This window comes from Eumetopias jubatus, unplaced genomic scaffold (assembly GCF_037043125.1).
Source record: "Eumetopias jubatus isolate StellerSeaLion01/CBP00866 unplaced genomic scaffold, mEumJub1_p1.0 scaffold_9, whole genome shotgun sequence".
NCBI lineage: Eukaryota > Metazoa > Chordata > Mammalia > Carnivora > Otariidae > Eumetopias > Eumetopias jubatus.
The window spans coordinates 137,722,955-137,744,885 of NW_028274815.1; the positions used below are offsets into that span (position 1 = coordinate 137,722,955).

General features: G+C 44.5%; 1 protein-coding gene across 1 annotated transcript in view; it reads left to right on the plus strand.

The window, feature by feature from the left end:
* The first annotated feature begins 1,800 nt into the window (after window positions 1-1,800).
* CDH26 (cadherin 26) overlaps window positions 1,801-21,931 on the plus strand; it is a 37,266-nt gene continuing 17,135 nt past the window's right edge. The window contains exons 1-6 of the mRNA XM_088026661.1: window positions 1,801-1,851; window positions 11,427-11,531; window positions 13,177-13,335; window positions 18,636-18,783; window positions 20,545-20,711; window positions 20,909-21,037. Coding sequence (XP_087882787.1) covers window positions 1,801-1,851; window positions 11,427-11,531; window positions 13,177-13,335; window positions 18,636-18,783; window positions 20,545-20,711; window positions 20,909-21,037 — 759 coding nt within the window. The remainder of the gene's footprint in view (window positions 1,852-11,426; window positions 11,532-13,176; window positions 13,336-18,635; window positions 18,784-20,544; window positions 20,712-20,908; window positions 21,038-21,931) is intronic.

The window sequence follows — 21,931 nt, forward strand, 5'->3', positions numbered from 1 at the left end:
TCTCGGGAGCTGTTGAACTCCGGAGGCCTGGACACCTTCCCCAGAGGTTCAGACGGAGCTGATCTGTGGGGTGGCCTGGGCCTTATGGCTTTAACCTGACCTTGTTAAGCTTCATTTTCTTTACCTGGAAATGGAGCTAATATTTGCTCTTCCCTGTCCTGTGAAGGAAGAGGTGGGCTTGGCCTGTGTGCCCATACATCCCTGTCCTTCTGGATTTCCAGCCACGGCGAATGGTTGGCAACATACATCTGCCACTTGCTCTGGGCCGCACGCAGGGGATGGAAGAGTAAACAAAGTTGGGGGGGCCCGTGTATGACCCAGCGCTCTCGTGGAGGCCTGCTTCTGCCACGAGTGCCTTGTTTGGCACCAGTTGCTTGGCATTTGGGGAATTTTCTCAGTCCCTTTTTGCCATTTCCGGTTGTGAATGCCCTTAATCAAACAGCACTCTCATTTTATCTCCCATACCTTGTCGAGTCCTGTCAATAGCCTTTTTTATTTTTTTAAGATTTTATTTATTTATTTGGCAGAGAGGAAGAGACAGCGAGAGAGGGAACACAAGCAGGGGGAGCAGGAGAGGGAGAAGCAGACTCCCCGCGGAGCAGGGAACCCGATGCGGGGCTCGATCCCAGGACCCCGGGACCGTGACCTGAGCCGAAGGCAGACGCCCAACGACTGAGCCCCCCAGGCGCCCCACAATCGTCAAACCCTGTTCCCCTATTTCTCTCGCTCCTGCCCTTGCCCCTTACTGGGCTCGTCAGAAAACACAGGTGCATTTCCTCTGCTCTGTTGTGTGAGCACAGAGCCCAGCCGAGTTGACTCATGTCTGAGGAGGTGTTGGAGTGGGGTCACGCAGCAAGGAGTGGACGGGGGGTGGTAATTCAGTGTTTGGTGAAAGCAGCTTTAGACCGGTTCCAGGGGATCGAGACAAGGAAAAGAGTGAGCTACAAAAGGAATCAGGTGTTTTTTTGCAGTCCCCATCCTGGACTCTTAATGGGCCAAAGAGCTTTCTTTGCTCAGTGGGTGCTCAGTCCCTTGCTGAATAGGCTCTAAATAACCCATTCCTTCCCACTCCTTTCGTTGGCCCCAAAGTTGGCTTCCAGCCATCTCGGGGGACACCCAAAACAGGTGCCCACTGGCCCTCCTCTGAGCTCTACATTTAACGCCAGTCCCTGTCCTGTTGGGAGTGCTGTTCTGTCTACAACAGTTTTCCTCTGCCCCCACACCCTTGCCGTCTGGGGGACACAAAGCAAGTGACAAAGTTGTGACTCCCTGCAGGTTTTCATCTTGGATCCAGATTCAGTGATAAGTCATGGAAGGGGAGTCCTGCCCTTCTCGTACGGTAATTTCTGGTGCCAAGGATTCATGAATCCTCCGCTCTGGGCTGTGGCAGGCTTCCAAGATCAGAGAGGAGGGAGGGTTTGAGACACAACAAAATCGAATGGTAAGCAAAGTCTGTTATGTTGTCGTTGCTATTTTTTAACCTGGGAAATTCTAAATTGACTTATCTTTAAAAAACTGTCAGCACTGATGCTCTGCTTGATTAATTTGCTAAGCCCCCATTTAAAGACAACAGTTAGTGGCTTGCAGAAGGCGAGGGATGGTGTGGTGGGGGGTGGGGAGTGCGGGAAGCTGGGTACTCGGCAGGGATGGAGCAGGCTAGACTCTGTCCTGAGAGCCCTGGGGACCCAGGCACATGATGAGGTCTGCACTTTTAAAGATCACCTGAGCTTCTGTATAGAGAACATACTTGGGCAGTATATTCATCTCCTAGGGGTGCCATGGCAAAATGCCACAAACCGGATGGCTTCGAACAACAGAAATGGACAGTGTGGCACCATCGTCCATCATACCGTATTACACATTTGAAAGTTGCTAAGAGAGTAAATCTTAAAAGTTCTCATCACAAGAAAAATAATTCTGTAATTATGTGTGGTGGCAGATGTTAAGTAAACTTATTGTAGTTGATCATTTCTCATTATGTACAAATATCAAATCATGATGTTGTACATGTGAAGCTAATACAATGGCGTATGCCAATTACACCTCTATTCCAAAAAATTCTCCTTGAATGAAAATTTGCAATCAAAAAAAGAAATATTTTCAGGAAAGAATTATTTCCACGCAGGCTTCTTACTTCCTTAGCATCCTCTGCACACACAAAGCCCTCCTGTACCTAGGTTATTTCGCTTCAGTGACGCCATGGCTGCTCGACCAGGCCAGCCTGGACAATCCTGTCAGATGATGTGCCCGCCTGCCACAGAGTGTTAGGTGGACACTGTAGCCAGAGATGCCAGCCTCTAGAAACTTTTCTCCCTTCACATTACAGAAACATTATGTACACCTTTTGTAAATGGTATCCTCTTTGGACCACCTGCCTAAACTTGGCAGGGATGGGAAATATAATAAGCACACTTAAAAAATCATTTCAGCAAATATAACCTTTTTCTGGTCTTCCTGTGACAGCCAGACAAGATCACACAATTTTCAAGGCATGCGTGGAGGGGGGATGTGAAACACACAGTGTCAGGTGTGCAAACCCCGGCACCCACAGTTCGCATGTGGCTGTTGACTGAGCTGTTCAAGTGCTGACAGACTGAGTTGAAGACACAGAGCTTGTGTGTGGAAAGGGCCCTTGAAGGGCCTCATTTACAGAAGGGGAAACTGAGGCCAGCGATGAGGTGAAACCTCGATGTATTCCTTGTTAGTGATCTGAGCCACCTTTGAATAGATCTGTGTTGGAAATGGAATGAATTTCTTCATTCTTTTGCAAGAACTGTGATCTTCTCCATTTTAAAAGTATACACCTGGTTAGGTCCTTCATTTAAAACCACTGACACGAATCAAGAAGGATTCAATGTTTGAATAAATCATTGTTTGAGATTTTGGAACTCCAAGACTTTAAAAATTCTTTTTTTTTAAGTAAATAGAAATGTAGTCTGCAGCAGGAAAGAAATATCATCGTCCTTGATGTTAACAAAACAAGACAAGCCAGTGATGTCTGCCCCCCACCAGGAGGGTGGCTGGCCACAAGGGAAGGACACATGAAGAACGTGTGTTCATTTTCTGTGAAACCGCTAACACGTAGCCCATCGGGCAGCCGTGTGCCCTGCAGCAAGGACAGACCCTTACGGGTGTAAGGTGACCAGGACCAAGGGGGCTCAGGATCACTCAACCTGTCCTGGAGACTGAGGCATAAGTCCTAGAGTAGCTGGTGTCTGACCGTTTGCTCTCAGGATGCCTTTACACATATCACATTACTGAGAGCCCAACGAGCTCGTGCTGATGTGGGTTATGTGTACTATGATTTACCATGTTAGAAATTAGGAGTGGGGCATTGGAAGCTTTTCTCAGTTCATTAAAGATAATACTAGACCCAGTACATGTGAGTATATGTCACATGCTTTTATGAAATATAACCATATTTTAAAAGAAATTCCATTTAGCGTGAAGAGTGGCACTGTTTTATATTCTTGCAAATCTCTTGTTCTAAAAGAAGGTGGCTGGATTCTCCTCTCTGAGTCTGCTCTCCGTCTGTTGTAAATGTTGTTTAGTTAAAGGACATGAAGAAATTCTTTTTTTTAAATTTTTTATTGTTATGTTAATCACCATACATTACATCATTAGTTTTTGATGTAGTCTTCCATGATTCATTGTTTGTGCATAACACCCAGTGCTCCACGCAGAATGTGCCCTCTTTAATACCCATCACCAGGCTAACCCATCCCCCCAACCCCCTCCCCTCTAGAACCCTCTGTTTTTCAGAGTCCATCGTCTCTGATGGTTCGTCTCCCCCTCCGACTTATACCCCTTCATTCTTCCCCTCCTGCTATCTTCTTCTTTTTTTTCTTAACATATATTGCATTATTTGTTTCAGAGGTACAGATCTGTGATTCAACAGTCTTGCACAATTCACAGCGCTCACCATAGCACATACCCTCCCCAATGTCTATCACTCAGCCACCCCGTCCCTCCCACCCCCCACCACTCCAGCAACCCTCAGTTTCTTTCCTGAGATTAAGAATTCCTCATATTAGTGAGGTCATATGATACATGTCTTTCTCTGATTGACTTATTTCACTCAGCATAACACCCTCCAGTTCCATCCATGTCGTTGCAAATGGCAAGATCTCATTCCTTTTGATGGCTGCATAATATTCCATTGTGTATATATACCACATCTCCTTTATCCATTCATCTGTCGATGGACATCTTGGCTCTTTCCACAGTTTGGCTATTGTGCACATGGCTGCTATAAACATTGGGGTGCATGTACCCCTTCGGATCCCTACATTTGTATCTTTGGGGTAAATACCCAATAGTGCAATTGCTGGATCGTATGGTAGCTCTATTTTCAACTCTTTGAGGAACTTCCATACTGTTTTCCAGAGTGGTTGCACCAGCTTGCATTCCCACCAACAGTGTAGGAGGGTTCCCCTTTCTCCGCATCCCTGCCAACATCTGTCCTTTCCTGACTTGTTAATTTTAGCCATTCTGACGGGTGTGAGGTGGTATCTCATTGAGGTTTTGATTTGGATTTCCCTGACGCCAAGCGATGTTGAGCACTTTTTCATGTGTCTGTTGGTCATTTGGATGTCTTCTTGCACAAATGTCTGTTCATGTCTTCTCCCTATTTCTTGATTGGATTATTTGTTCTTTGGGTGTTGAGTTTGATAAGTTCTTTATAGATTTTGGATACTAGCCCTTTGTCTGATATGTCATTTGCAAATATTTTCTCCCATTCTGTCGGTTGTCTTTGGGTTTTGTGGACTGTTTCTTTTGCTGTGCAAAAGCTTTTTATCTTGATGAAATCCCAACAGTTCATTTTTGCCCTTGCTTTCCTTGCCTTTGGCAATGTTTCTAGGAAGAAGTTGCTGCGGCTGAGGTCGAAGAGGTTGCTACCTGTATTCTCCTTTAGGATTTTGATGGACTCCTGTCTCACATCTAGGTCTTTCAACCATTTGGAGTCTATTTTTGTGTGTGGTGTAAGGAAATGGTCCAGTTTCATTCTTCTGCATGTGGCTGTCCAATTTTCCCAACACCATTTGTTGAAGAGACTGTCTTTTTTCCATTGGACATTCTTTCCTGCTTTGTCAAAGATGAGTTGACCATAGAGTTGAGGGTCCATTTCTGGGCTCTCTATTTTGTTCCGTTGATCTATGTGTCTGTTTTTGTGTCAGTACCATACTGTCTTGATGATGACAGCTTTGTAATAGAGCTGGAAGTCCGGAATTGTGATGCCGCCAGCTTTGCTTTTCTTTTTTAACATTCCTCTGGCTATTCGGGGTCTTCTCTGGTTCCATACAAATTTTAGGATTATTTGTTCCATTTCTTTGAAAAAAGTGGATGGTATTGTGATGGGGATTGCATTGAATGTGTAGATTGCTCTAGGTAGCATTGACATCTTCACAATGTTTGTTCTTCCAATCCATGAGCATGGAATGTTTTTCCATTTCTTTGTGTCTTCCTCAATTTCTTTCATGAGTATTTTATAGTTTTCTGAGTACAGATCTTTTGCCTCTTTGGTTAAATTTATTCCTAGGTATCTTATGGTTTTGGGTGCACTTGTAAATGGGATCGACTCCTTGATTTGTCTCTCTTCTGTCTTGTTGTTGGTGTATAGGAATGCCACTGATTTCTGTGCATTGATTTTATATCCTGCTACTTTACTGAATTCCTGTATGAGTTCTAGCAGTTTTGGGGTGGAGTCTTTTGGATTTTCCACATAAAGTATCATATCATCTGCAAAGAGTGAGAGTTTGACTTCCTCCTTGCTGATTTGGAGGCTTTTGATTTCTTTTTGTTGTCTGACTGCTGTGGCTAGGACTTCTAATACTATGTTGAATAGCAGTGGTGAGAGTGGACATCCCTGCCGCGTTCCTGACCTGAGGGGAAAAGCTCTCAGCTTTTCCCCATTGGGAATGATATTCGCTGTAGGTTTTTCATAGATGGCTTTTAGGATATTGAGGTATGTACCCTCTATCCCTATACTCTGAAGAGTTTTGATCAAGAAAGGATGTTGTACTTTGTCAAATGCTTTTTCTGCATCTATTGAGAGGATCATATGATTCTTGTTCTTTCTTTTGTTAATAAGTTGTATCACATTGATTGATTTGCAGATGTTGAACCAACCTTGCAGCCCAGGGATAAATCCCACTTGGTCATGGTGAATAATCCTTTTAATGTACTGTTGGATCCTATTGGCTAGTATTTTGGTGAGAATTTTTGCATCCATGTTCATCAAGGATATTGGTCTGTCATTCTCCTTTTTGATGGGGTCTTTGGTTTGGGGAATCAAGGTAATGGTGGCCTCATAAAATGAGTTTGGAAGTTTTCCTTCCATTTCTATTTTTTGGAACAGTTTAAGGAGAATAGGTATTAATTCTTCTTTAAATGTCTGATAGAATTCCCCTGGGAAGCCATCTGGCCCTGGACTTTTGTTTGTTGGGAGATTTTTGATGACTGCTTCAATTTCCTTAGTGGTTATAGGTCTGTTCAGGTTTTCTATTTCTTCCTGGTTCAATTTTGGTAGTTGATACATCTCTAGGAATGCACCCATTTCTTCCAGGTTATCTAATTTGCTGGCATAGAGTTGCTCATAATATGTTCTTATAATTGTCTGTATTTCTTTGGTGTTGGTTGTGATCTCTCCTCTTTCATTCATGATTTTGTTGATTTGGGTCATTTCTCTTTTCTTTTGGATAAGTCTGGCCAGGGGTTTATCAATCTTGTTCATTCTTTCAAAGAACCAGCTCCTAGTTTCGTTGATCTGTTCTACTGTTCTTTTGGTTTCTAGTTCATTGATTTCTGCTCTGATCTTTATTATTTCTCTTCTCCTGCTGGGTTTAGGCTTTCTTTGCTGTTCTTTCCCTAGCTCTTTTAGGTGTAGGGTTAGGTTGTGTATTTGAGACCTTTCTTGTTTCTTGAGAAAGGCTTGTATTGCTATATACTTTCCTCTCAGGACTGCCTTTGCTGTATCCCAAAGATTTTGAACAGTTGTGTTTTCATTTTCATTGGTTTCCATGAATTTTTTTAATTCTTCTTTAACTTCCTGGTTGACCCATTCATTCTTTAGTAGGATGCTCTTTAGCCTCCATGTATTTGAGTTCTTTCCGACTTTCCTCTTGTGATTGAGTTCTAGTTTCAAAGCATTGTGGTCTGAAAATATGCAGGGAATAATGCCAATCTTTTGGTACCGGTTGAGACCTGATTTGTGACCTAGGATATGATCTATTCTGGAGCATGTTCCATGGGCACTAGAGAAGAATGTGTATTCTGTTGCTTTGGGATGGAATGTTCTGAATATGTCTGTGAAGTCCATTTGGTCCAGTGTGTCATTTAAAGTCTTTATTTCCTTGTTGATCTTTTGCTTAGAGGATCTGTCCATTTCAGTCAGGGGGGTGTTAAAATCCCCCACTATTATTGTATTGTTGTCAATGTGTTTCTTTGCTTTTGTTATTAATTGCCTTATATAATTGGCTGCTCCCATGTTAGGGGCATAGGTATTTACAATTGTTAGATCTTCTTGTTGGATAGACCCTTTAAGTAGGATATAGTGTCCTTCCTCATCTCTTATTACAGTCTTTGTTTTAAAATCTAATTTGTCTGATATAAGGATTGCCACCCCAGCTTTCTTTTGGTGTCCATTAGCATGGTAAATGGTTTTCCACCCCCTCACTTTCAATGTGGGGATGTCTTTCGGTCTAAAATGAGTCTCTTGCAGACAGCATATCGATGGGTCTTGTTTTTTAATCCAATCTGATAGCCTGTGTCTTTTGATTGGGGCATCTAGCCCATTTACATTCAGGGTAACTATTGAAAGATAGAAATTTAGTGCCATTGTATTGCCTGTAAAGTGACTGTGACTGTATATTTTCTGTATTCCTTTCTGGTCCATGCTGCTTTTAGGCTCTCTCTTTGCTTAGAGGACCCCTTTCCATATTTCTTGGAGGGCTGGTTTTGTGTTTGCAAATTCCTTCAGTTTTTGTTTGTCCTGGAAACTTTTTATCTCTCCTTCAATTTTCAATGACAGCCTAGCTGGATATAGTATTCTGGGCTGCATATTTTTCTCATTTAGTGCTCTGAATATATCATGTCATTCCTTTCTGCCTGCCAGGTCTCTGTGGATAGGTCTGTTGCCAATCTAATGTTTCTACCATTATAGGTTACATATCTCTTCTCCCGAGCTGCTTTCAGGATTTTCTCTTTGTCTCTGAGACTCGCGAGTTTTACTATTAGATGTGAGGGTGTTGACCTATTTTTATTGATTTTGAGAGGGGTTCTCTGTGCCTCCTGGATTTTGATGCCTGTTTCCTTCCCCACATTAGGGAAGTTCTCTGCTATAATTTGCTCCAATATACCTTCTGCCCTTCTCTCTCTTTCTTCTTCTTCTGGGATCCCAATTATTCTAATGTTGTTTCGTCTTATCGTATTGCTTATCTTTCGAATTTTGCCCTCGTGATCCAGTAGCTGTTTATCTTTTTCTCAGCTTCTTTGTTTTCCATCATTTGGTCTTCTATATCGCTGATTCTCTCTTGTGCCTCATTTATCCTAGCAGTTAGTGCCCCCATTTTTTATTGCACCTCATCAATAGCCTTTTTGATTTCGACTTGATTAGATTTTAGTTCTTTTATTTCTCCAGAAAGGGTTTCTCTAATACCTTCCATGCTTTTTTCAAGCCCAGGTAGTATCTTTAATAACATGATTCTGAACTCTAGGTCCGACATCATACTAATGTTCGTATTGAGTAGGTCCCTGGCAGACGGTACTGTCTCTTGTTCTTTTTGCTGAGGTGACTTTTTCCATCTTGTCATTTTGTCCAGAGGAGAATAGATGAACGAGAGAACAGAATGCTAACAGGGTAACAACGTCCTCAGAAAATATACCCTAAACAAATCAGAAAAGACCTGAAACCAGGGGAAAAGAAAGGGAAAGAAAGAAAAAAGAAAGGGAAAAAAAAAAAAAAGAAAAAGATAAAAACAAACAAAAACAGAAGAAAACAAAAAAATAGAATATGATCAAATATGATCAGGCTAATGAATAGATCAGTGCCACACACTAGATTTTGGGTGTATTTTGGTCTGTTAGAAGAAAGTGCCTCCTAAAATTTTACAGAAAGAAAGACATATATGTTCCAAATAAGGGTTGATACAATGAAGGGATGGAAGATGATTTTAAGGATGAAAATTATAAAAGATTTTATAAAAGGAATTGAGAAGATAAGAAGTTGTTTGAAAAAAGAAAGAAGACTAAAAAAAAAAGAAAAAAAAAGGGAGAGAAAGTGATCAGGCAGGAGACTAGAAGAAAGTATACACTAGTGATTTAGGGTATATTTTGATCTGTTAGAAGAAACTGTATCTCAAAATTTTAAAGAGAGAACTTATATATATATACGCCAAAAATAAGGGTATCTACTATGAAGGGATAGAATATGACTCTAGAAATGAAAAATAAAAAAAATTTTTTTCCAAAAAGAGATTAATAAGATGTTGGTTGAAAAAGGGAAAAAGAAAAATAAAAAAAAAAGTTAAAAAATTAACTTTGAAAAACTAATGAATCATGGTAAATAAGCCATGAATTCTATGTGCAGTATTCCCCTAGCGCTGGAGTTCTCCCGTTCTCCTTGATCGGTAAACTTGGTCTTGGCTTGCTGGCTGTTTGTGCCGATCTTCCAGGGGAGGGGCCTGTTGCCGTGGTTCCCAAATGTCTTTGCCGGAGGCGGAATTGCCCCGCCCTTGTCGGTCCGGGCTAAGCAAGCTGCTCGGGTTTCTTCTGGGGAGTTTTTGTTCCCTGCAAGCTCTCGGTACAGCTTTGGAGAATGAGAGTGAGAATGGCGGCCTCCCAGTCTCCACCCGGAGGAGCTGAGAACTCGGGGCCCCGCTCCTCAGTGCGCCCCCAGAGAAAAGCAGTCACTCCCGTGTCCCCGGTCTCCGGCCGCTCTCCGTGCTCACCCGGCCTGTGACCGAGCGTTTCTATCTCTGGCACCCGACCCCGTGTGGAGTCTCCAAACCCAGCAGATCCCTGCGGTGCGCTCCCGCGCCGCTCCTCCCGGGGGAGGAAGGGGAGTCTCCCCGGCTCTGCCGCTTGTTGGGTCCCTGCTGGAGGAGCAGTGGCCCGACTGGGCCGCGGATCACAGTTTATGGCCACCCCGAGCTGAGAGCCCGCGCCTCGGCTCCGTCTCTGCAGCCGGCTTCCCCGCTCCGATCCCTGGGAGCTCTGCCGCACTCAGGCTCCCCCGGTCTTTCTGTGACCCCGAGGGTCCTGAGACCACACTGTCCCGCGAGGGTTCCACCCCCTGCTTAGCCACTGCAGCGACGTCCCTCCGCGGAGCCGAGTTCTAAAAGGTCCGATTTTGTGCTCCGCGGCTCTAGCACTTGCCAGAAGCGGCCGACGGGGGCCCCTCCCCCGCCGTCTATCCTCCCGAATATCGCCTCGGATTCACTTCTCCGCACGTCCTACCTTCCAGAAAGTGGTCGATTCTCTGTTCAGAGAGTTGTTGCTACTCTCCTCTTCGATCCCCTGTTGAGTTCGTAGGTGTTCAGAATGGTTTGATCCCTATTCAGCTGAATTCCTGAGACCAGACGAAATCCAGGTCTCCTACTCCTCCGCCATCTTGCTCCGCCCCCCTCTTATGATTTTCTTAATGACATTGTCTTTTCTCTAGCTGACTTTACACTACGAATATGGTATATAATACACATAACATAAAAAGTATGTGTTAACCGACTGTTCATGTTATCACTAAGGCTTCCAGTGAAAAATAGGCTGTTAGCAGTTAAGTTTTGGAGAAGTCAAAGGTTATACAGGGATTTTTGGCTACCCCAGGGGGCAGTGCCCCAACCTCGCATAGTTCAAGAGTCAACTATAATTTTTGAAAAGGCTTACATGTTTGTGGATAAAAACTACCGTGGCTAGAAAGCAGCTTTGCTTGTAATAAATAGATGGTTAAACTGTCTATCTCTGGTCTCTTGCCTGACAAATATTTGAGCCTAACGTCTGGGTCTGAGTCTCTTCCTGTTAAAAGTGAAAGTAGTAGATGAAGAGGCATTAAAGACCTATTGGCACTGAATGGAGACGTTCTCATTGACTATTTTAGAAAGACAGAGGGAAACAGGAGGGAGTAACCTTCTCATTCACTCAGCAACTGTGTGCGTGTCTGCCATAGCACAGGTGTTGGCACACAGTAGGCAATCCTCTTTAATGTTATGTCTGCATAGCCCCTAAAGATCTCAGGATCCGTGTAAAATCAGTAGGTTGCCCATGTCCCAAAGTCTAGAAACACCTCTACAGTTGTCAGGAGAACAGGCACTTTTAATATCTGAGCATTGGAGGCTGTCATGAGGACAGGGGATATAATGCCAATCAAGTGCCCATCCGTACCTGCTACATCGATGTCACCATCATCCTCATGGTTGTCGCTATAATTTCAGGGAGAGAGCCACCGGCCCCTACGGCGATCCAAGAGAAGATGGGTTATTACCACCCTGGAACTGGAGGAGGAAGATCAAGGACCCTTTCCCAAACTTGTTGGTGAGGTGAGGAAGGCCCCTGCCACCCTCTCTGACTAGGCACGCCCCGTATGGCAGGAGGACCGAGTCTTGAAGGGCTACGTGCTTGGGAGGCCAGGGCGTGCAGTGGAAAGAGGAATGCTGTCCTGGGTTCTAGAACCCACTCTACCTCTACCTGACTGGGGGGCTTCGGGCAAGTCACTTCATGTGAGCGTGTGCCGAGAACATCAGTCCCCTGGGACAAAGCCTGCTTTATTTGGCCCATGCAAATGTATTATTTAAAAATAAGGAGATGGTGGTTACCAGAGACTGGGAGGTGGGGGCAAAAGGGAGATTAAAAAAATAAATAAATAGAAAGCAAAGCTGGGCTGCCAGGGCTGCCAGGGAGGAGGTCATGAGGGCTCATTGTGTGAGGGGGACAGAGCATCAGTTTGGTAAGATGACAAGAGCTCTGGTCACGGATGGTGGTGGCGGCCACACAACAGTGTGCGTGTGCTTAGTCCCGCCTGAACGCACACTTAAAAATGATGAAGGTAGTAAACTTTACATTGTGTGTATTTTACCATAAGGAGATGGAAACGACAGGAAGATTGTAGTAGAAATTCTGTACTTCTAGCGGCTTTTCTGAAAGTTGGAAGATCTGCCCACAGGGAGCCTATGTTCCCACGTGGCAACAACTGGATGGGGCTTGTTCCCACAGTCCCCCGACTCCTTGTCGTCTCCCTCCCTCTGAGGTCGAAGCTATCACGTGACCATGTTGGGATGCTGGAATTTTTGCACGTGGCCCTTGTCATTCTTTCCATGACACTCCTGACCCAATGGACCTGTGAATTACATGCTGAGTGACTAGATCCCTACAGCATTGACATCCAACGATTTCTGGACAAAAAAATTAATTTATATTTTTGCAGTGTTTATAAAAATAGTAGATGCCTACTATAAAAAAAATACAGAAAGTTTTCAAGGCTCAGTGGTTGAAACGATCTACTCCTGAGAGTCTGGGGGACACGGTGGGCTCCTACCGCAGACGCAACGTACCCTTGCTGCGGGAGTCCCATATCCTTGCTGTTTCCCCACCACGCGGTGCTGTCAACGACAGTACCTACATTATAGGGTCGTTTTAAAGATTAAATAGGCTAAGACAAGTCAGGCACGTAGTCAGCTGGCTCCCGCTAAGCCCTTTCTGAATGTCAGCCTCGCGAGTGTTCCTCCTCTCTCCCCGAAGGGATCATCCCTATTAACACATCGGTATGTACTCTTCCAGGTATTTCTCTATAGTCTCACCAAGGTGAGTCCATATTGACAAAATGGGATCACATTACACATATCGTTCTGCAAGTTGCCTTTCTGGTTTACCAGTGAGGCACGGCCCCCTTTCTGGCGCAGAGCGTGTAAGTCCTAAAGACTGGGGGCCCTTGCCCCATGAAGGGGGTACTGCGCTAGGAGTCTTTCCCTTAGGAAGGACATGTGCATATTCTTCCCACTTGTTCACTGTGACAAACGTCATTCCCACCTCTTTGCCTGTCTCTCTGTTTCTTTTGGACAAACCCTCAGATGAGCGATTGTGAGGTGTGGTGCTTTAAAAATGTCTTTGAATCCTAGCCTTGATATTTGGCGTGCCTTGTGGTTTATTCTCATTCTTTCCCCCCCCCCTTTGTTTTTTCCCTTGCAGCTGTTCAATGATATGTCTCATAACATGTCATTAATATATTTAATCAGTGGACCTGGTGTGGATGAATATCCGGAGATTGGTTTGTTTTCTGTAGATCACAGGAACGGACGAGTGTATGTTCACCGCCCTGTCGATCGAGAGACAACACCATCTTTTATGGTACCTAACATTTGATATACTCTCAGCTTGGATTTATTGTAAAGCTGTTGCGGGACTATTGTATTCAGCAAGCATTAGTTAAGCTGCCCACATGCCATGTCATGGGAGACTGCACATTATACACTGTGGCAAGCTTTAAAAGCATGCATGGGCAGGGAGGCTAATTTTGTAATGTTCTTTTAAAGTTCTGGACACTGTGATGAGCTATGTGAGCCACTACAGATCTTCCTTCTAATGACCGGATTCCCAGCACCATCAGGATATCTGAAAGCATTTGGGGGTAGGGCTATAGAATGTTTATAAAATGGCCTAATTTGGTTTTGAGTCACAGTTGAAATGTGTGGACAGAAGCTATAAGCAGACCCCTCGGTTGCCTAACACCTGATGAACAAGCAATTACGTACCCGGTGTCAGTTTGTTCTTGTGACTCCCCGTGTTCTTTAGGATGTCCTAAACCCCAACACCATGGTCTACTCTGAATTTGAAATCCAGGTTCAAAACCAGGAAAGGAAGCGATAAAGTAAAATGCCTAAGCCATGGTGGTGTATTAGGCTACCAGCCTCACCTTATAGGGGATGCTCAGGATGCTATATAGCCTTTGTTGTTTTGACTTCTGCTGGGAACTGAGCTGGTTCTCGGGCCTGCTTGGTGGTACATTAACTTCTTCAGGGTGGGAAAGAACACCTCAAAGAAGTAATTTATATACCTTTTCTCTAATGACCTCAAAATACTTATATACATAATAAAATGGATGTCCTTATTTTTTTTAATATTTTATTTATTTATTTGAGAGAGAGAGAGAGAATGAGAGAGAGAAAGCACGAGAGGGAAGAGGGTCAGAGGGAGAAGCAGACTCCCCGCTGAGCAGGGAGCCCGATGTGGGACTCGATCCCGGGACTCCAGGATCATGACCTGAGCCGAAGGCAGTCGCTTAACCAACTGAGCCACCCAGGCGCCCGTCCTTAACTTATTGATAGGCTCTGAATCTCTAGTTTTTAAGCAGGGAGAAATTCTCCCCAAACTCCAGAAGTCATGTAGAGATGACTCTGCAGGTCTTCACTATATTCACATAAACCCTTGCCTCATCTAGTAAATGTGCAATGTCTATTAGATAGAAGGAACATAGAGTGATCTGAGGGTGACCCTGGGCAGCCCTGCTAAATCTTGAGTGAGCAAACAGATCACCAAGGGATCTTGTAAAAATGCAGATTTGTTTCTGTAAGTCAGGGTGGAGCCCGAGACTCTGCATCTCCAGCCAGCTCCCAGGAGAGGGTGCTGCGCTGGCCCTCGGCTGCCATGTGCTGAGTGCAGAGGGTCCGGAGGGTCCAGGACAGATAGTAGTGGGCGTGACTTGTGCAAGGACAGAGCAAAACATTTCGTGCTTGTGGTCTTTGTTTTGTTGTTGTTGTTTGGTTGCTGTTGTTTGCCTTTTTTTTTTTAAGATTTTATTTATTTATTCGACAGAGAACGTGAGAGAGTACAAGCAGCAGGGAGCAGTAGAAGGAGAGAGAGAGAAGCAGGCTTCCCACTGAGGAGGGAGCCTGATGCGGGGCTCGATCCCAGGACCCTGAGATCATGACCTGAGCCAAAGGCAGACACTTAACCATCTGAGCCACCCAGGCGCCCCTGCTGTTGTTTGCTTTTTAACAACTTCACTGACATTTCAAGGGTTGGCTTTCACGAGGTTTAATATGGGACTTTTTGCTGGAAGCTGATAATGCCTAAGCCAAACCCATGAGACTGTTTTCTGACACATGAGGCCCAAGTGGAAAAGCTTGGCATGTCACACAGAGGTCCCAGGGAACAGTTAGAGCAAGCGGGAAAACTGTGGGAGCATGAGTGGCATCCCCATGGGTCCTGCTCCGTCAGGATTTCCAAACCTGTGTTTGGACCTGCTGGGTAAGCTCAAGCCCATGATCTGATCCCCACAACTGTTATCACAGCCGTCGTTTTACACCAGACTCTACAATCACTTGCTAGCTGGCCCCTCATTTGACTGGGAACTTCCACGAGGGAAGACACAGGGTGGGGATTTGGAGGCGTGCCCCCACCGGTGGCTCTCTGTCTCATGATCCCAGTTTACTGTCTCCTTATTACTTCTCACCACCTGAACTGTATGCCTGAAACGTGTTTGGTTCTCTGTGGGTGGTCAATCTCGCCACTGGAACGCATTTCCCCCGAGTCAGGAATAGGGCTCTGCGCATTGTAGGTTTTCAGTCAATTATGTTCCATGAATGAATGAGCACGGCAGAATGTAGTCTCTGCTTCCAGGGTTTTGTGGGTTGACTTGTGCCTTCCAAAAAGATGGGTTCAAGTCCTACCCCTGGTACCTGTGAATATGACCTTATTGGGATATAGGGTCTTTGTAGATGTCATCAAATTAAGGGGAGGTCATACTGGATTAGGGCGACTGGCATCCTTATAAAGGGAGGAGGATTTGGACACAGAGGACAGAGGGGAGAAGGCTGGAGACAGAGACGGGGGTGATGCATCTGTAGGCGGGGGACATCACGATTGCTGGCAGCCCCCCAGCAGCTGGAGGAGAGGCTCAGAGTCTCCAGAGGAAACCAAGCCTGTTGTAGCTTCCAAAAGCGTGAGAGAACACATTTTGTTGTAAGGCACCCAGTTGTTGCAGCAGATAGAGGAAACTGGCAAGCAGGGGTTACCATACTTGCTAGGAAGACAAGAAACAGGCTGATGAGAGGGATTACCAGCTGTGAAAAGCGGGCTAAGAAGGAGTCACAGAAACACCACACAGGCCGGGGCCTTCTGGTTCAGCCTCCTGCTTCTGCAGAAGGATGCTTGCTACCGGGTTTTGGCTGTGCATAAAGCCAGGATGTATTAGGAATGAAGTCAGCCCAAGGGCTGGCCAAAAGGCATTCCCAGTACCACTGCTATGTTCTTGGGGAATAGTGAAGGAGTCACGAAAATTAGCCAAAACATATAAAAACTTGTGTTTGGGAGGTGGGGGTGGGGTGGGGAGGGCTGACTTCTTGTTAATTCCGTAAGCCTGCAAAGAATGCAGTGTCACCAGCTGAGAATTGCCGGAAGATTTAAAACACAGCTGGAAAGGGGAAAAGTCTGACTTTTTCTGTGTAGGAGTCTCATCTGTTTATATTAAAATATGCTCAATTTCATCGGATACAAATACACTCAGGGAAGTCATTCTTTTTTTTTAAAAAGATTTTATTTATTTATTTGACAGAGAGAGACACAGCAAGACGGGGAACACAAGCAGGGGGAATTGGAGAGGGAGAAGCAGGCTTCCTGCTGAGCAGGGAGCCCAATGTAGGGCTCAATCCCAGGACCCTGGGACCATGACCTGAGCCAAAGGCAGACGCTTAATGACTGAGCCACGCAGGCACCCAAGTCATTCTTTAATATTCTTTTATATTCCTCAAAATCATCATTTGTGGATCTTTATGCCAATGCACTCATCTTTGCCTACTTGAAACCTATGCATACAAGTGACTTTGTCTTGCGTGTTTGGCATTTAAAGTATTCCCGTGTGACTAAGAGTACATATCCTGCACGTGCCATTTCAGTGGTCATATGCCCCTCCATCATGTCACCACACTGTGGTGTGTCACCTAAGGATCTAAATCTTAAGGCTATAACAAAGGCTGAAAATCCTTTCCAAGTGCAGAAAATATCCATGACATTTCTTTTCTTCATTGCAGTTCTGAGTCCCCGGAAATTCTTAGCATCTCGCCAAAGAATAAACAGCACTACGCCTCTCAGGCATCTAACAGAACTGATGATCTCTGATGTAGCTTTTAGGATAATAAATGGAATATAACATAATAAACATAAAACATACATGGGGTTCTTATTTTTAAGTGGAAGGATTACAGTTGGCACTTTGTTGGGGCCAGAAGTCCACGGGATTAGGGAGTAGAGATGCCCGCACAGTCATAAATTATAGAAGAGCATGTGGAAATGGTGTGGGAGAAAGCCAATTTGCTTGAACAGAAATTTAAAAAAAAATGCATGTTGGACTCCCGGGAGCAGACCAGTGCAGTGGTCCTGAGGGGAGAGGAGACAGATGAACCCGGAGAGCCTGGGGCCCAGGCCACCACTGAGGACAGCTGGCGGGACCACCGTGGCAGAGGCTGATGAGTGGATGCCAACAAGTCTGCAGGAAAGAGGCCCAGGGAGGTGGGTGCAGCGGAGCTCTTGTGGGCTCTGGGGAAAGGAGAGATTTCTGCCTGAAACTGGCAAGGTGCTAAGACCCCTGGCTGGTGAAGCTGCCTGCTGTGGGCTCTGGGTAGCTGTGGAGGGGAGTGATGGTGTAGTCAAGTCTACATCTACTTGGACTTGAATCTGGGCTGCGCTGAGAGTGGACAGCCATGGAACCTCTCCGTGGTCCACAGTAGGGCACCAAGAATGCCTCCCTCTAAGGCTTCTGTGAGGCAGGAAGGAGGTGATCTATGTAGGAGCTCGGTCCTGGGCCTCACTGAAGCTGCTTCTCCTGGAATAAACCCCGTGCTTGCTCAGGGTCCCCCAGCAGGGCTCTGTACCTGCAAGCAAACAACCCTTGAGAAAGCACCGTTTCCAGAGCGGAGAGCTCCTCCGCGCGATGTCACCCCTTCCCACTCCTTTTTCTGGGACTCTGAACTCCTTCTGTCCCAGCTGAGCAGAGCCCCACACAGGGCTGGATCCCATGACCCTGAGATTGTGTCCTAACCTGAAATCAAGAGTCCGATGTCTAACCGACTGAGCCACCCAGGCGCCCCGATTTGCTCCTTTGTTTAAAGTTCTTAAGAGACTAAAGCAAGAAGCCTAAAGTATTGCTTTGAGACCTTTTGAGAGGAAAGACTTCCCGCTGCATGTTTGAGATGAGCGAACCCTCCTTCTTCAAACACAGAAGTGACATCCCTAACCACTGCAGAACCCACGACATGGCAACAGCTGGGCTAGTTACTTTGAGCATTTCCTTTCCCTAAAACGTTCAAGGGTCTGCCCTCTGCAGCGTCGCAGGAGTGTTGGTTAGCATCTGTATTTCTCATGACAGCACCAACAGCAGAAACTGAGGCTCCTGAGCAACCTGGCTATGTTTTACCCTGGTAGAGAAACTGAGATTAGAACCTGATCATAACGAATGTTTACTGAGTGCCTCGTCTGTGCCAGCACTGTGCTCAGTCCCTGGGGTCACGAGGTGAAGGACAGCGATGAGATCCCTGCCCTCAGAAACTTTCTGGCTAATGCAGGAGAGGATGCAAACCGTGTGATGACATGAACATATAACATGACATCAAGTAAATGAACGTGCAACATTAACACAGTTCTCTGCTTCCTAGGTTTATTTTGATGTTGTGGATCGCTTAACAAGAAAGGTCATGGATGATTCCTTGATTTTCAACATTAGGATCGGCGATGTGAACGATCACGCACCCCAGTTCCCTGAGAAGGAATTCAACATCAGTGTGAAGGAGAACCACCCTGCAGGTGCGTGCGGCGGGGGTGCGGGGGCTTCCTCTCCCCTCTGGTCCTCTCTGGTCCATCTGCTTCGATGTTGTGGTGCCTGATCCTCGTTGTCTTTAGGGAGAAAATTTACTCTTCTCATCCCGAAGGTGGCAGGCTCTGGTTTTGAGCAGAATGCTTGGAGGTCTGTAAGTATCGTTTTGTATTGACAATAAAATGAGGTGGAAATTGTGTCTGTGGCAAGAGCTGATATGTAAAGACCAATCTAAAATAGGTCAGATGCACTGAGGGAGAAAGGCAGAGCTGAACAGTGCCTTCCTGAATATCTCTGTAAATTTCTCACCTGTAAAATGGCAACGAGATGACATCTAAAGTTTCTGAGCTATAGATTCTGTGTCTTTAAATCCAAACCACTTTCACTAGAATGTGCATCTATTTTAATAACAGAAAAACATTATTTATTTCACAAAATAGTCTTTAGAAAATTTGGAAAATTCCAAGACATTAAGACTGAACTAGAAAGCTTATTTAATACTTCCAATTAGAGATAAGTACCATTAATGTTTTAGTTTATATTCTTTCAGTATTTTTCTTCCAATTTTGTATGTGTGTGCGTGTACACACACTGTATATTTATCTATGTGTATATATATTCCCTGATTTTATATATAATTACAAATGCATTTTTCATCTTTATCATAGTGCAAAATATATATGGGTATATAATAAATATTTACAAATGTATGGGTGTGCTTTTTCATATGTGTATATTTATGAATTTTCTTTTCTAAAATGGCAAATTTACTGTTTGTAACCCAAAAGTGTTCTCCTTCAGCATCCTATTGTGTAATATTTTATTTCATGGATGTGCTTCAAGGCTTCTTAATCTCCTACTGTTAGACATTTATGTGCCATGCCCACTTTTTGTTATCTTCACAAAATATGCTTCAGTGAACATATTGAGCTAAATCTGTGTCCACTGAAGCATTATTTACTTGGCATCATTTAGAAGAGCAGAATGGCTGGTTCTGACTGCCCATACAATTTAAGTGTTCCGCTTTACTCACCTACCGGCAACATCTGGGGGGCCTGGCATGGGGTTCATCTTTGATTATTAAGTGCTTACGTATGTTGATAGGTTTCTTGTCCATTTCTGTGTACCAGATACTTGTTCCTTTCTTGGTCCATTTCTGTTCCTGTGCTTGTCATTTTTCTTGATTTTAACCTTCTCATTCTGTATTAAGAATGTTTATGTCTGCCATATATATTTTAAATGTTTTCCTGGTTTATCATTTCTTTTAAAATTTTGTCTATATAGTTCTTGGCACACCTTTAAAAATCTGTCTGATCTATCAATTCTCTCCTTTATGTCTTCTGCATTTGCAATTGTGATTAGAAAGTTCTTGTGATTATTAAGGGGCGCCTGGGTGGCCTATTCAGTTAAGCGTCTGCCTTTGGTTCAGGTCATGATCTCAGGGTCTTGGGATCGAGCCCTGCGTCCGGCTCCCTGCTCAGCGGGGAGCCTGCTTCTCCCTCTCCCCCTATGTATACTCTTTCTCTCTCTCTCTCTCTCAAGTAAATAAAATCTTAAAAAAAAAAGAAAGTTCTTGTGACTATTTAAATATCCCTTTTTAGTTTTTATAGTGTGTCTATAGTTTGATTTTATATTTAAGTATTCGGTCCATTCTGGTGGATGCCTTCATGTCATTTAGCAAAGTATCATCACTCTATTGGTTTGATATGCTGCTTTTGGTCAATAGTAACTGTTAAAACAATTCTTTCCAGGTCAACCCATTTTCCAGATGTTAACAGTTGATTTGGATGAAGAAAATACTCCAAATTCTCAAGTCCTTTATTTCCTTATTTCTCAAACACCGTCACTGAAAGAAAGTGGCTTCCAGATTGACCGTATTAGTGGAGAAATACAACTCTCAGGATGCTTAGATTATGAGGTTATGTGGATTTTATTATTTTTAAAAACTGAAATGTGTTCTCTATCTTGGAGCCCCAGACTTAGGACTTATGTTTGTAGTGGAAAACCCTCTGTGGCTGGACTTGCTATTGAAGTTGCTATAATGGATTATTACTTTATTAATATTTCCCTTTGCTGTATTTGAAGGGCTTGACTGTTCTTTTCCTTCCCGCCTAGACTGCTCCGTGGTTTACACTACTAGTTGGAGTGAAGGATTTGGGAGAACCTCCCTTGACATCCACGGCCATGGTTCATGTGAACGTGCAAGAAGGCAACAACCACAGGCCCACGTTTACCCAGGAGAATGTAAGACACCTGGGCCTCCTCAGACGCCATGGCCCTGCATAAATGGCCCCAAGTTCTAGGCTCAGTTTTACTGAGGGAATTCTCCATAACACCAAAGATACGTGTCATTCTCCAAGATCACTTAAACTAGATGAAGACATCAACCATCCTGATACAGAATCATTTAATAATAGACTTATGAGCTTACGTTTCTTTACTATTTTGTGCCAGAAACTGTGCTCAGAGCTTTCACGTGCATGCTTTCATTTTGAGGTGCTGGGACTCGCACATGATTTCTGTCTTACAGACGAGGAAGCCGAGGCACAGGGAAGATACAGAATCCATGCTCACTCTACATGGAGGTTTCTCAGTTCCACACTATTGACGGGGGATGGGAAATTCGTTGTTGTAGGACCAGGGGAGGCCGCCCAGTGCACCGTAGGATGTTTAGCAGCATCCCTGACCTCCGCCCACTAGACACCAGGGCACCTCCCAGGCGTGACAGCCAAAAATGTCTGCAGACATTGCCCAATGTCCCCTGGGGGGCAGGTTCGCCCCCGGGTGAGATCTAGACCTGCGCTTTTTCACAACATCTGGAGTTCTAGAATAGGAAGATGAGTAGGTGGGCTCTGGCTGAGCCTTTCTCAGATCACCTGATTTATATACAGGGTTCCACACGGGATTTCAAATGCTACCAATCCACATGCTTGAAGAAAGCACTGAAACCCACATTCCAGATCATTTGGAAATGCCACACCACTTGAGATATGCAAGATTGCTAAAAACACTCAGGATTTGTTTCCTATTTTATATTTTTGCTCTCTCATATGCATTTTTTAAAAGAAAAATATCTATTTTACTTCTTTCTCCTGACCTCTCTCAGTGAGACCTTTCCCGACGACCAAGTTCAATCCC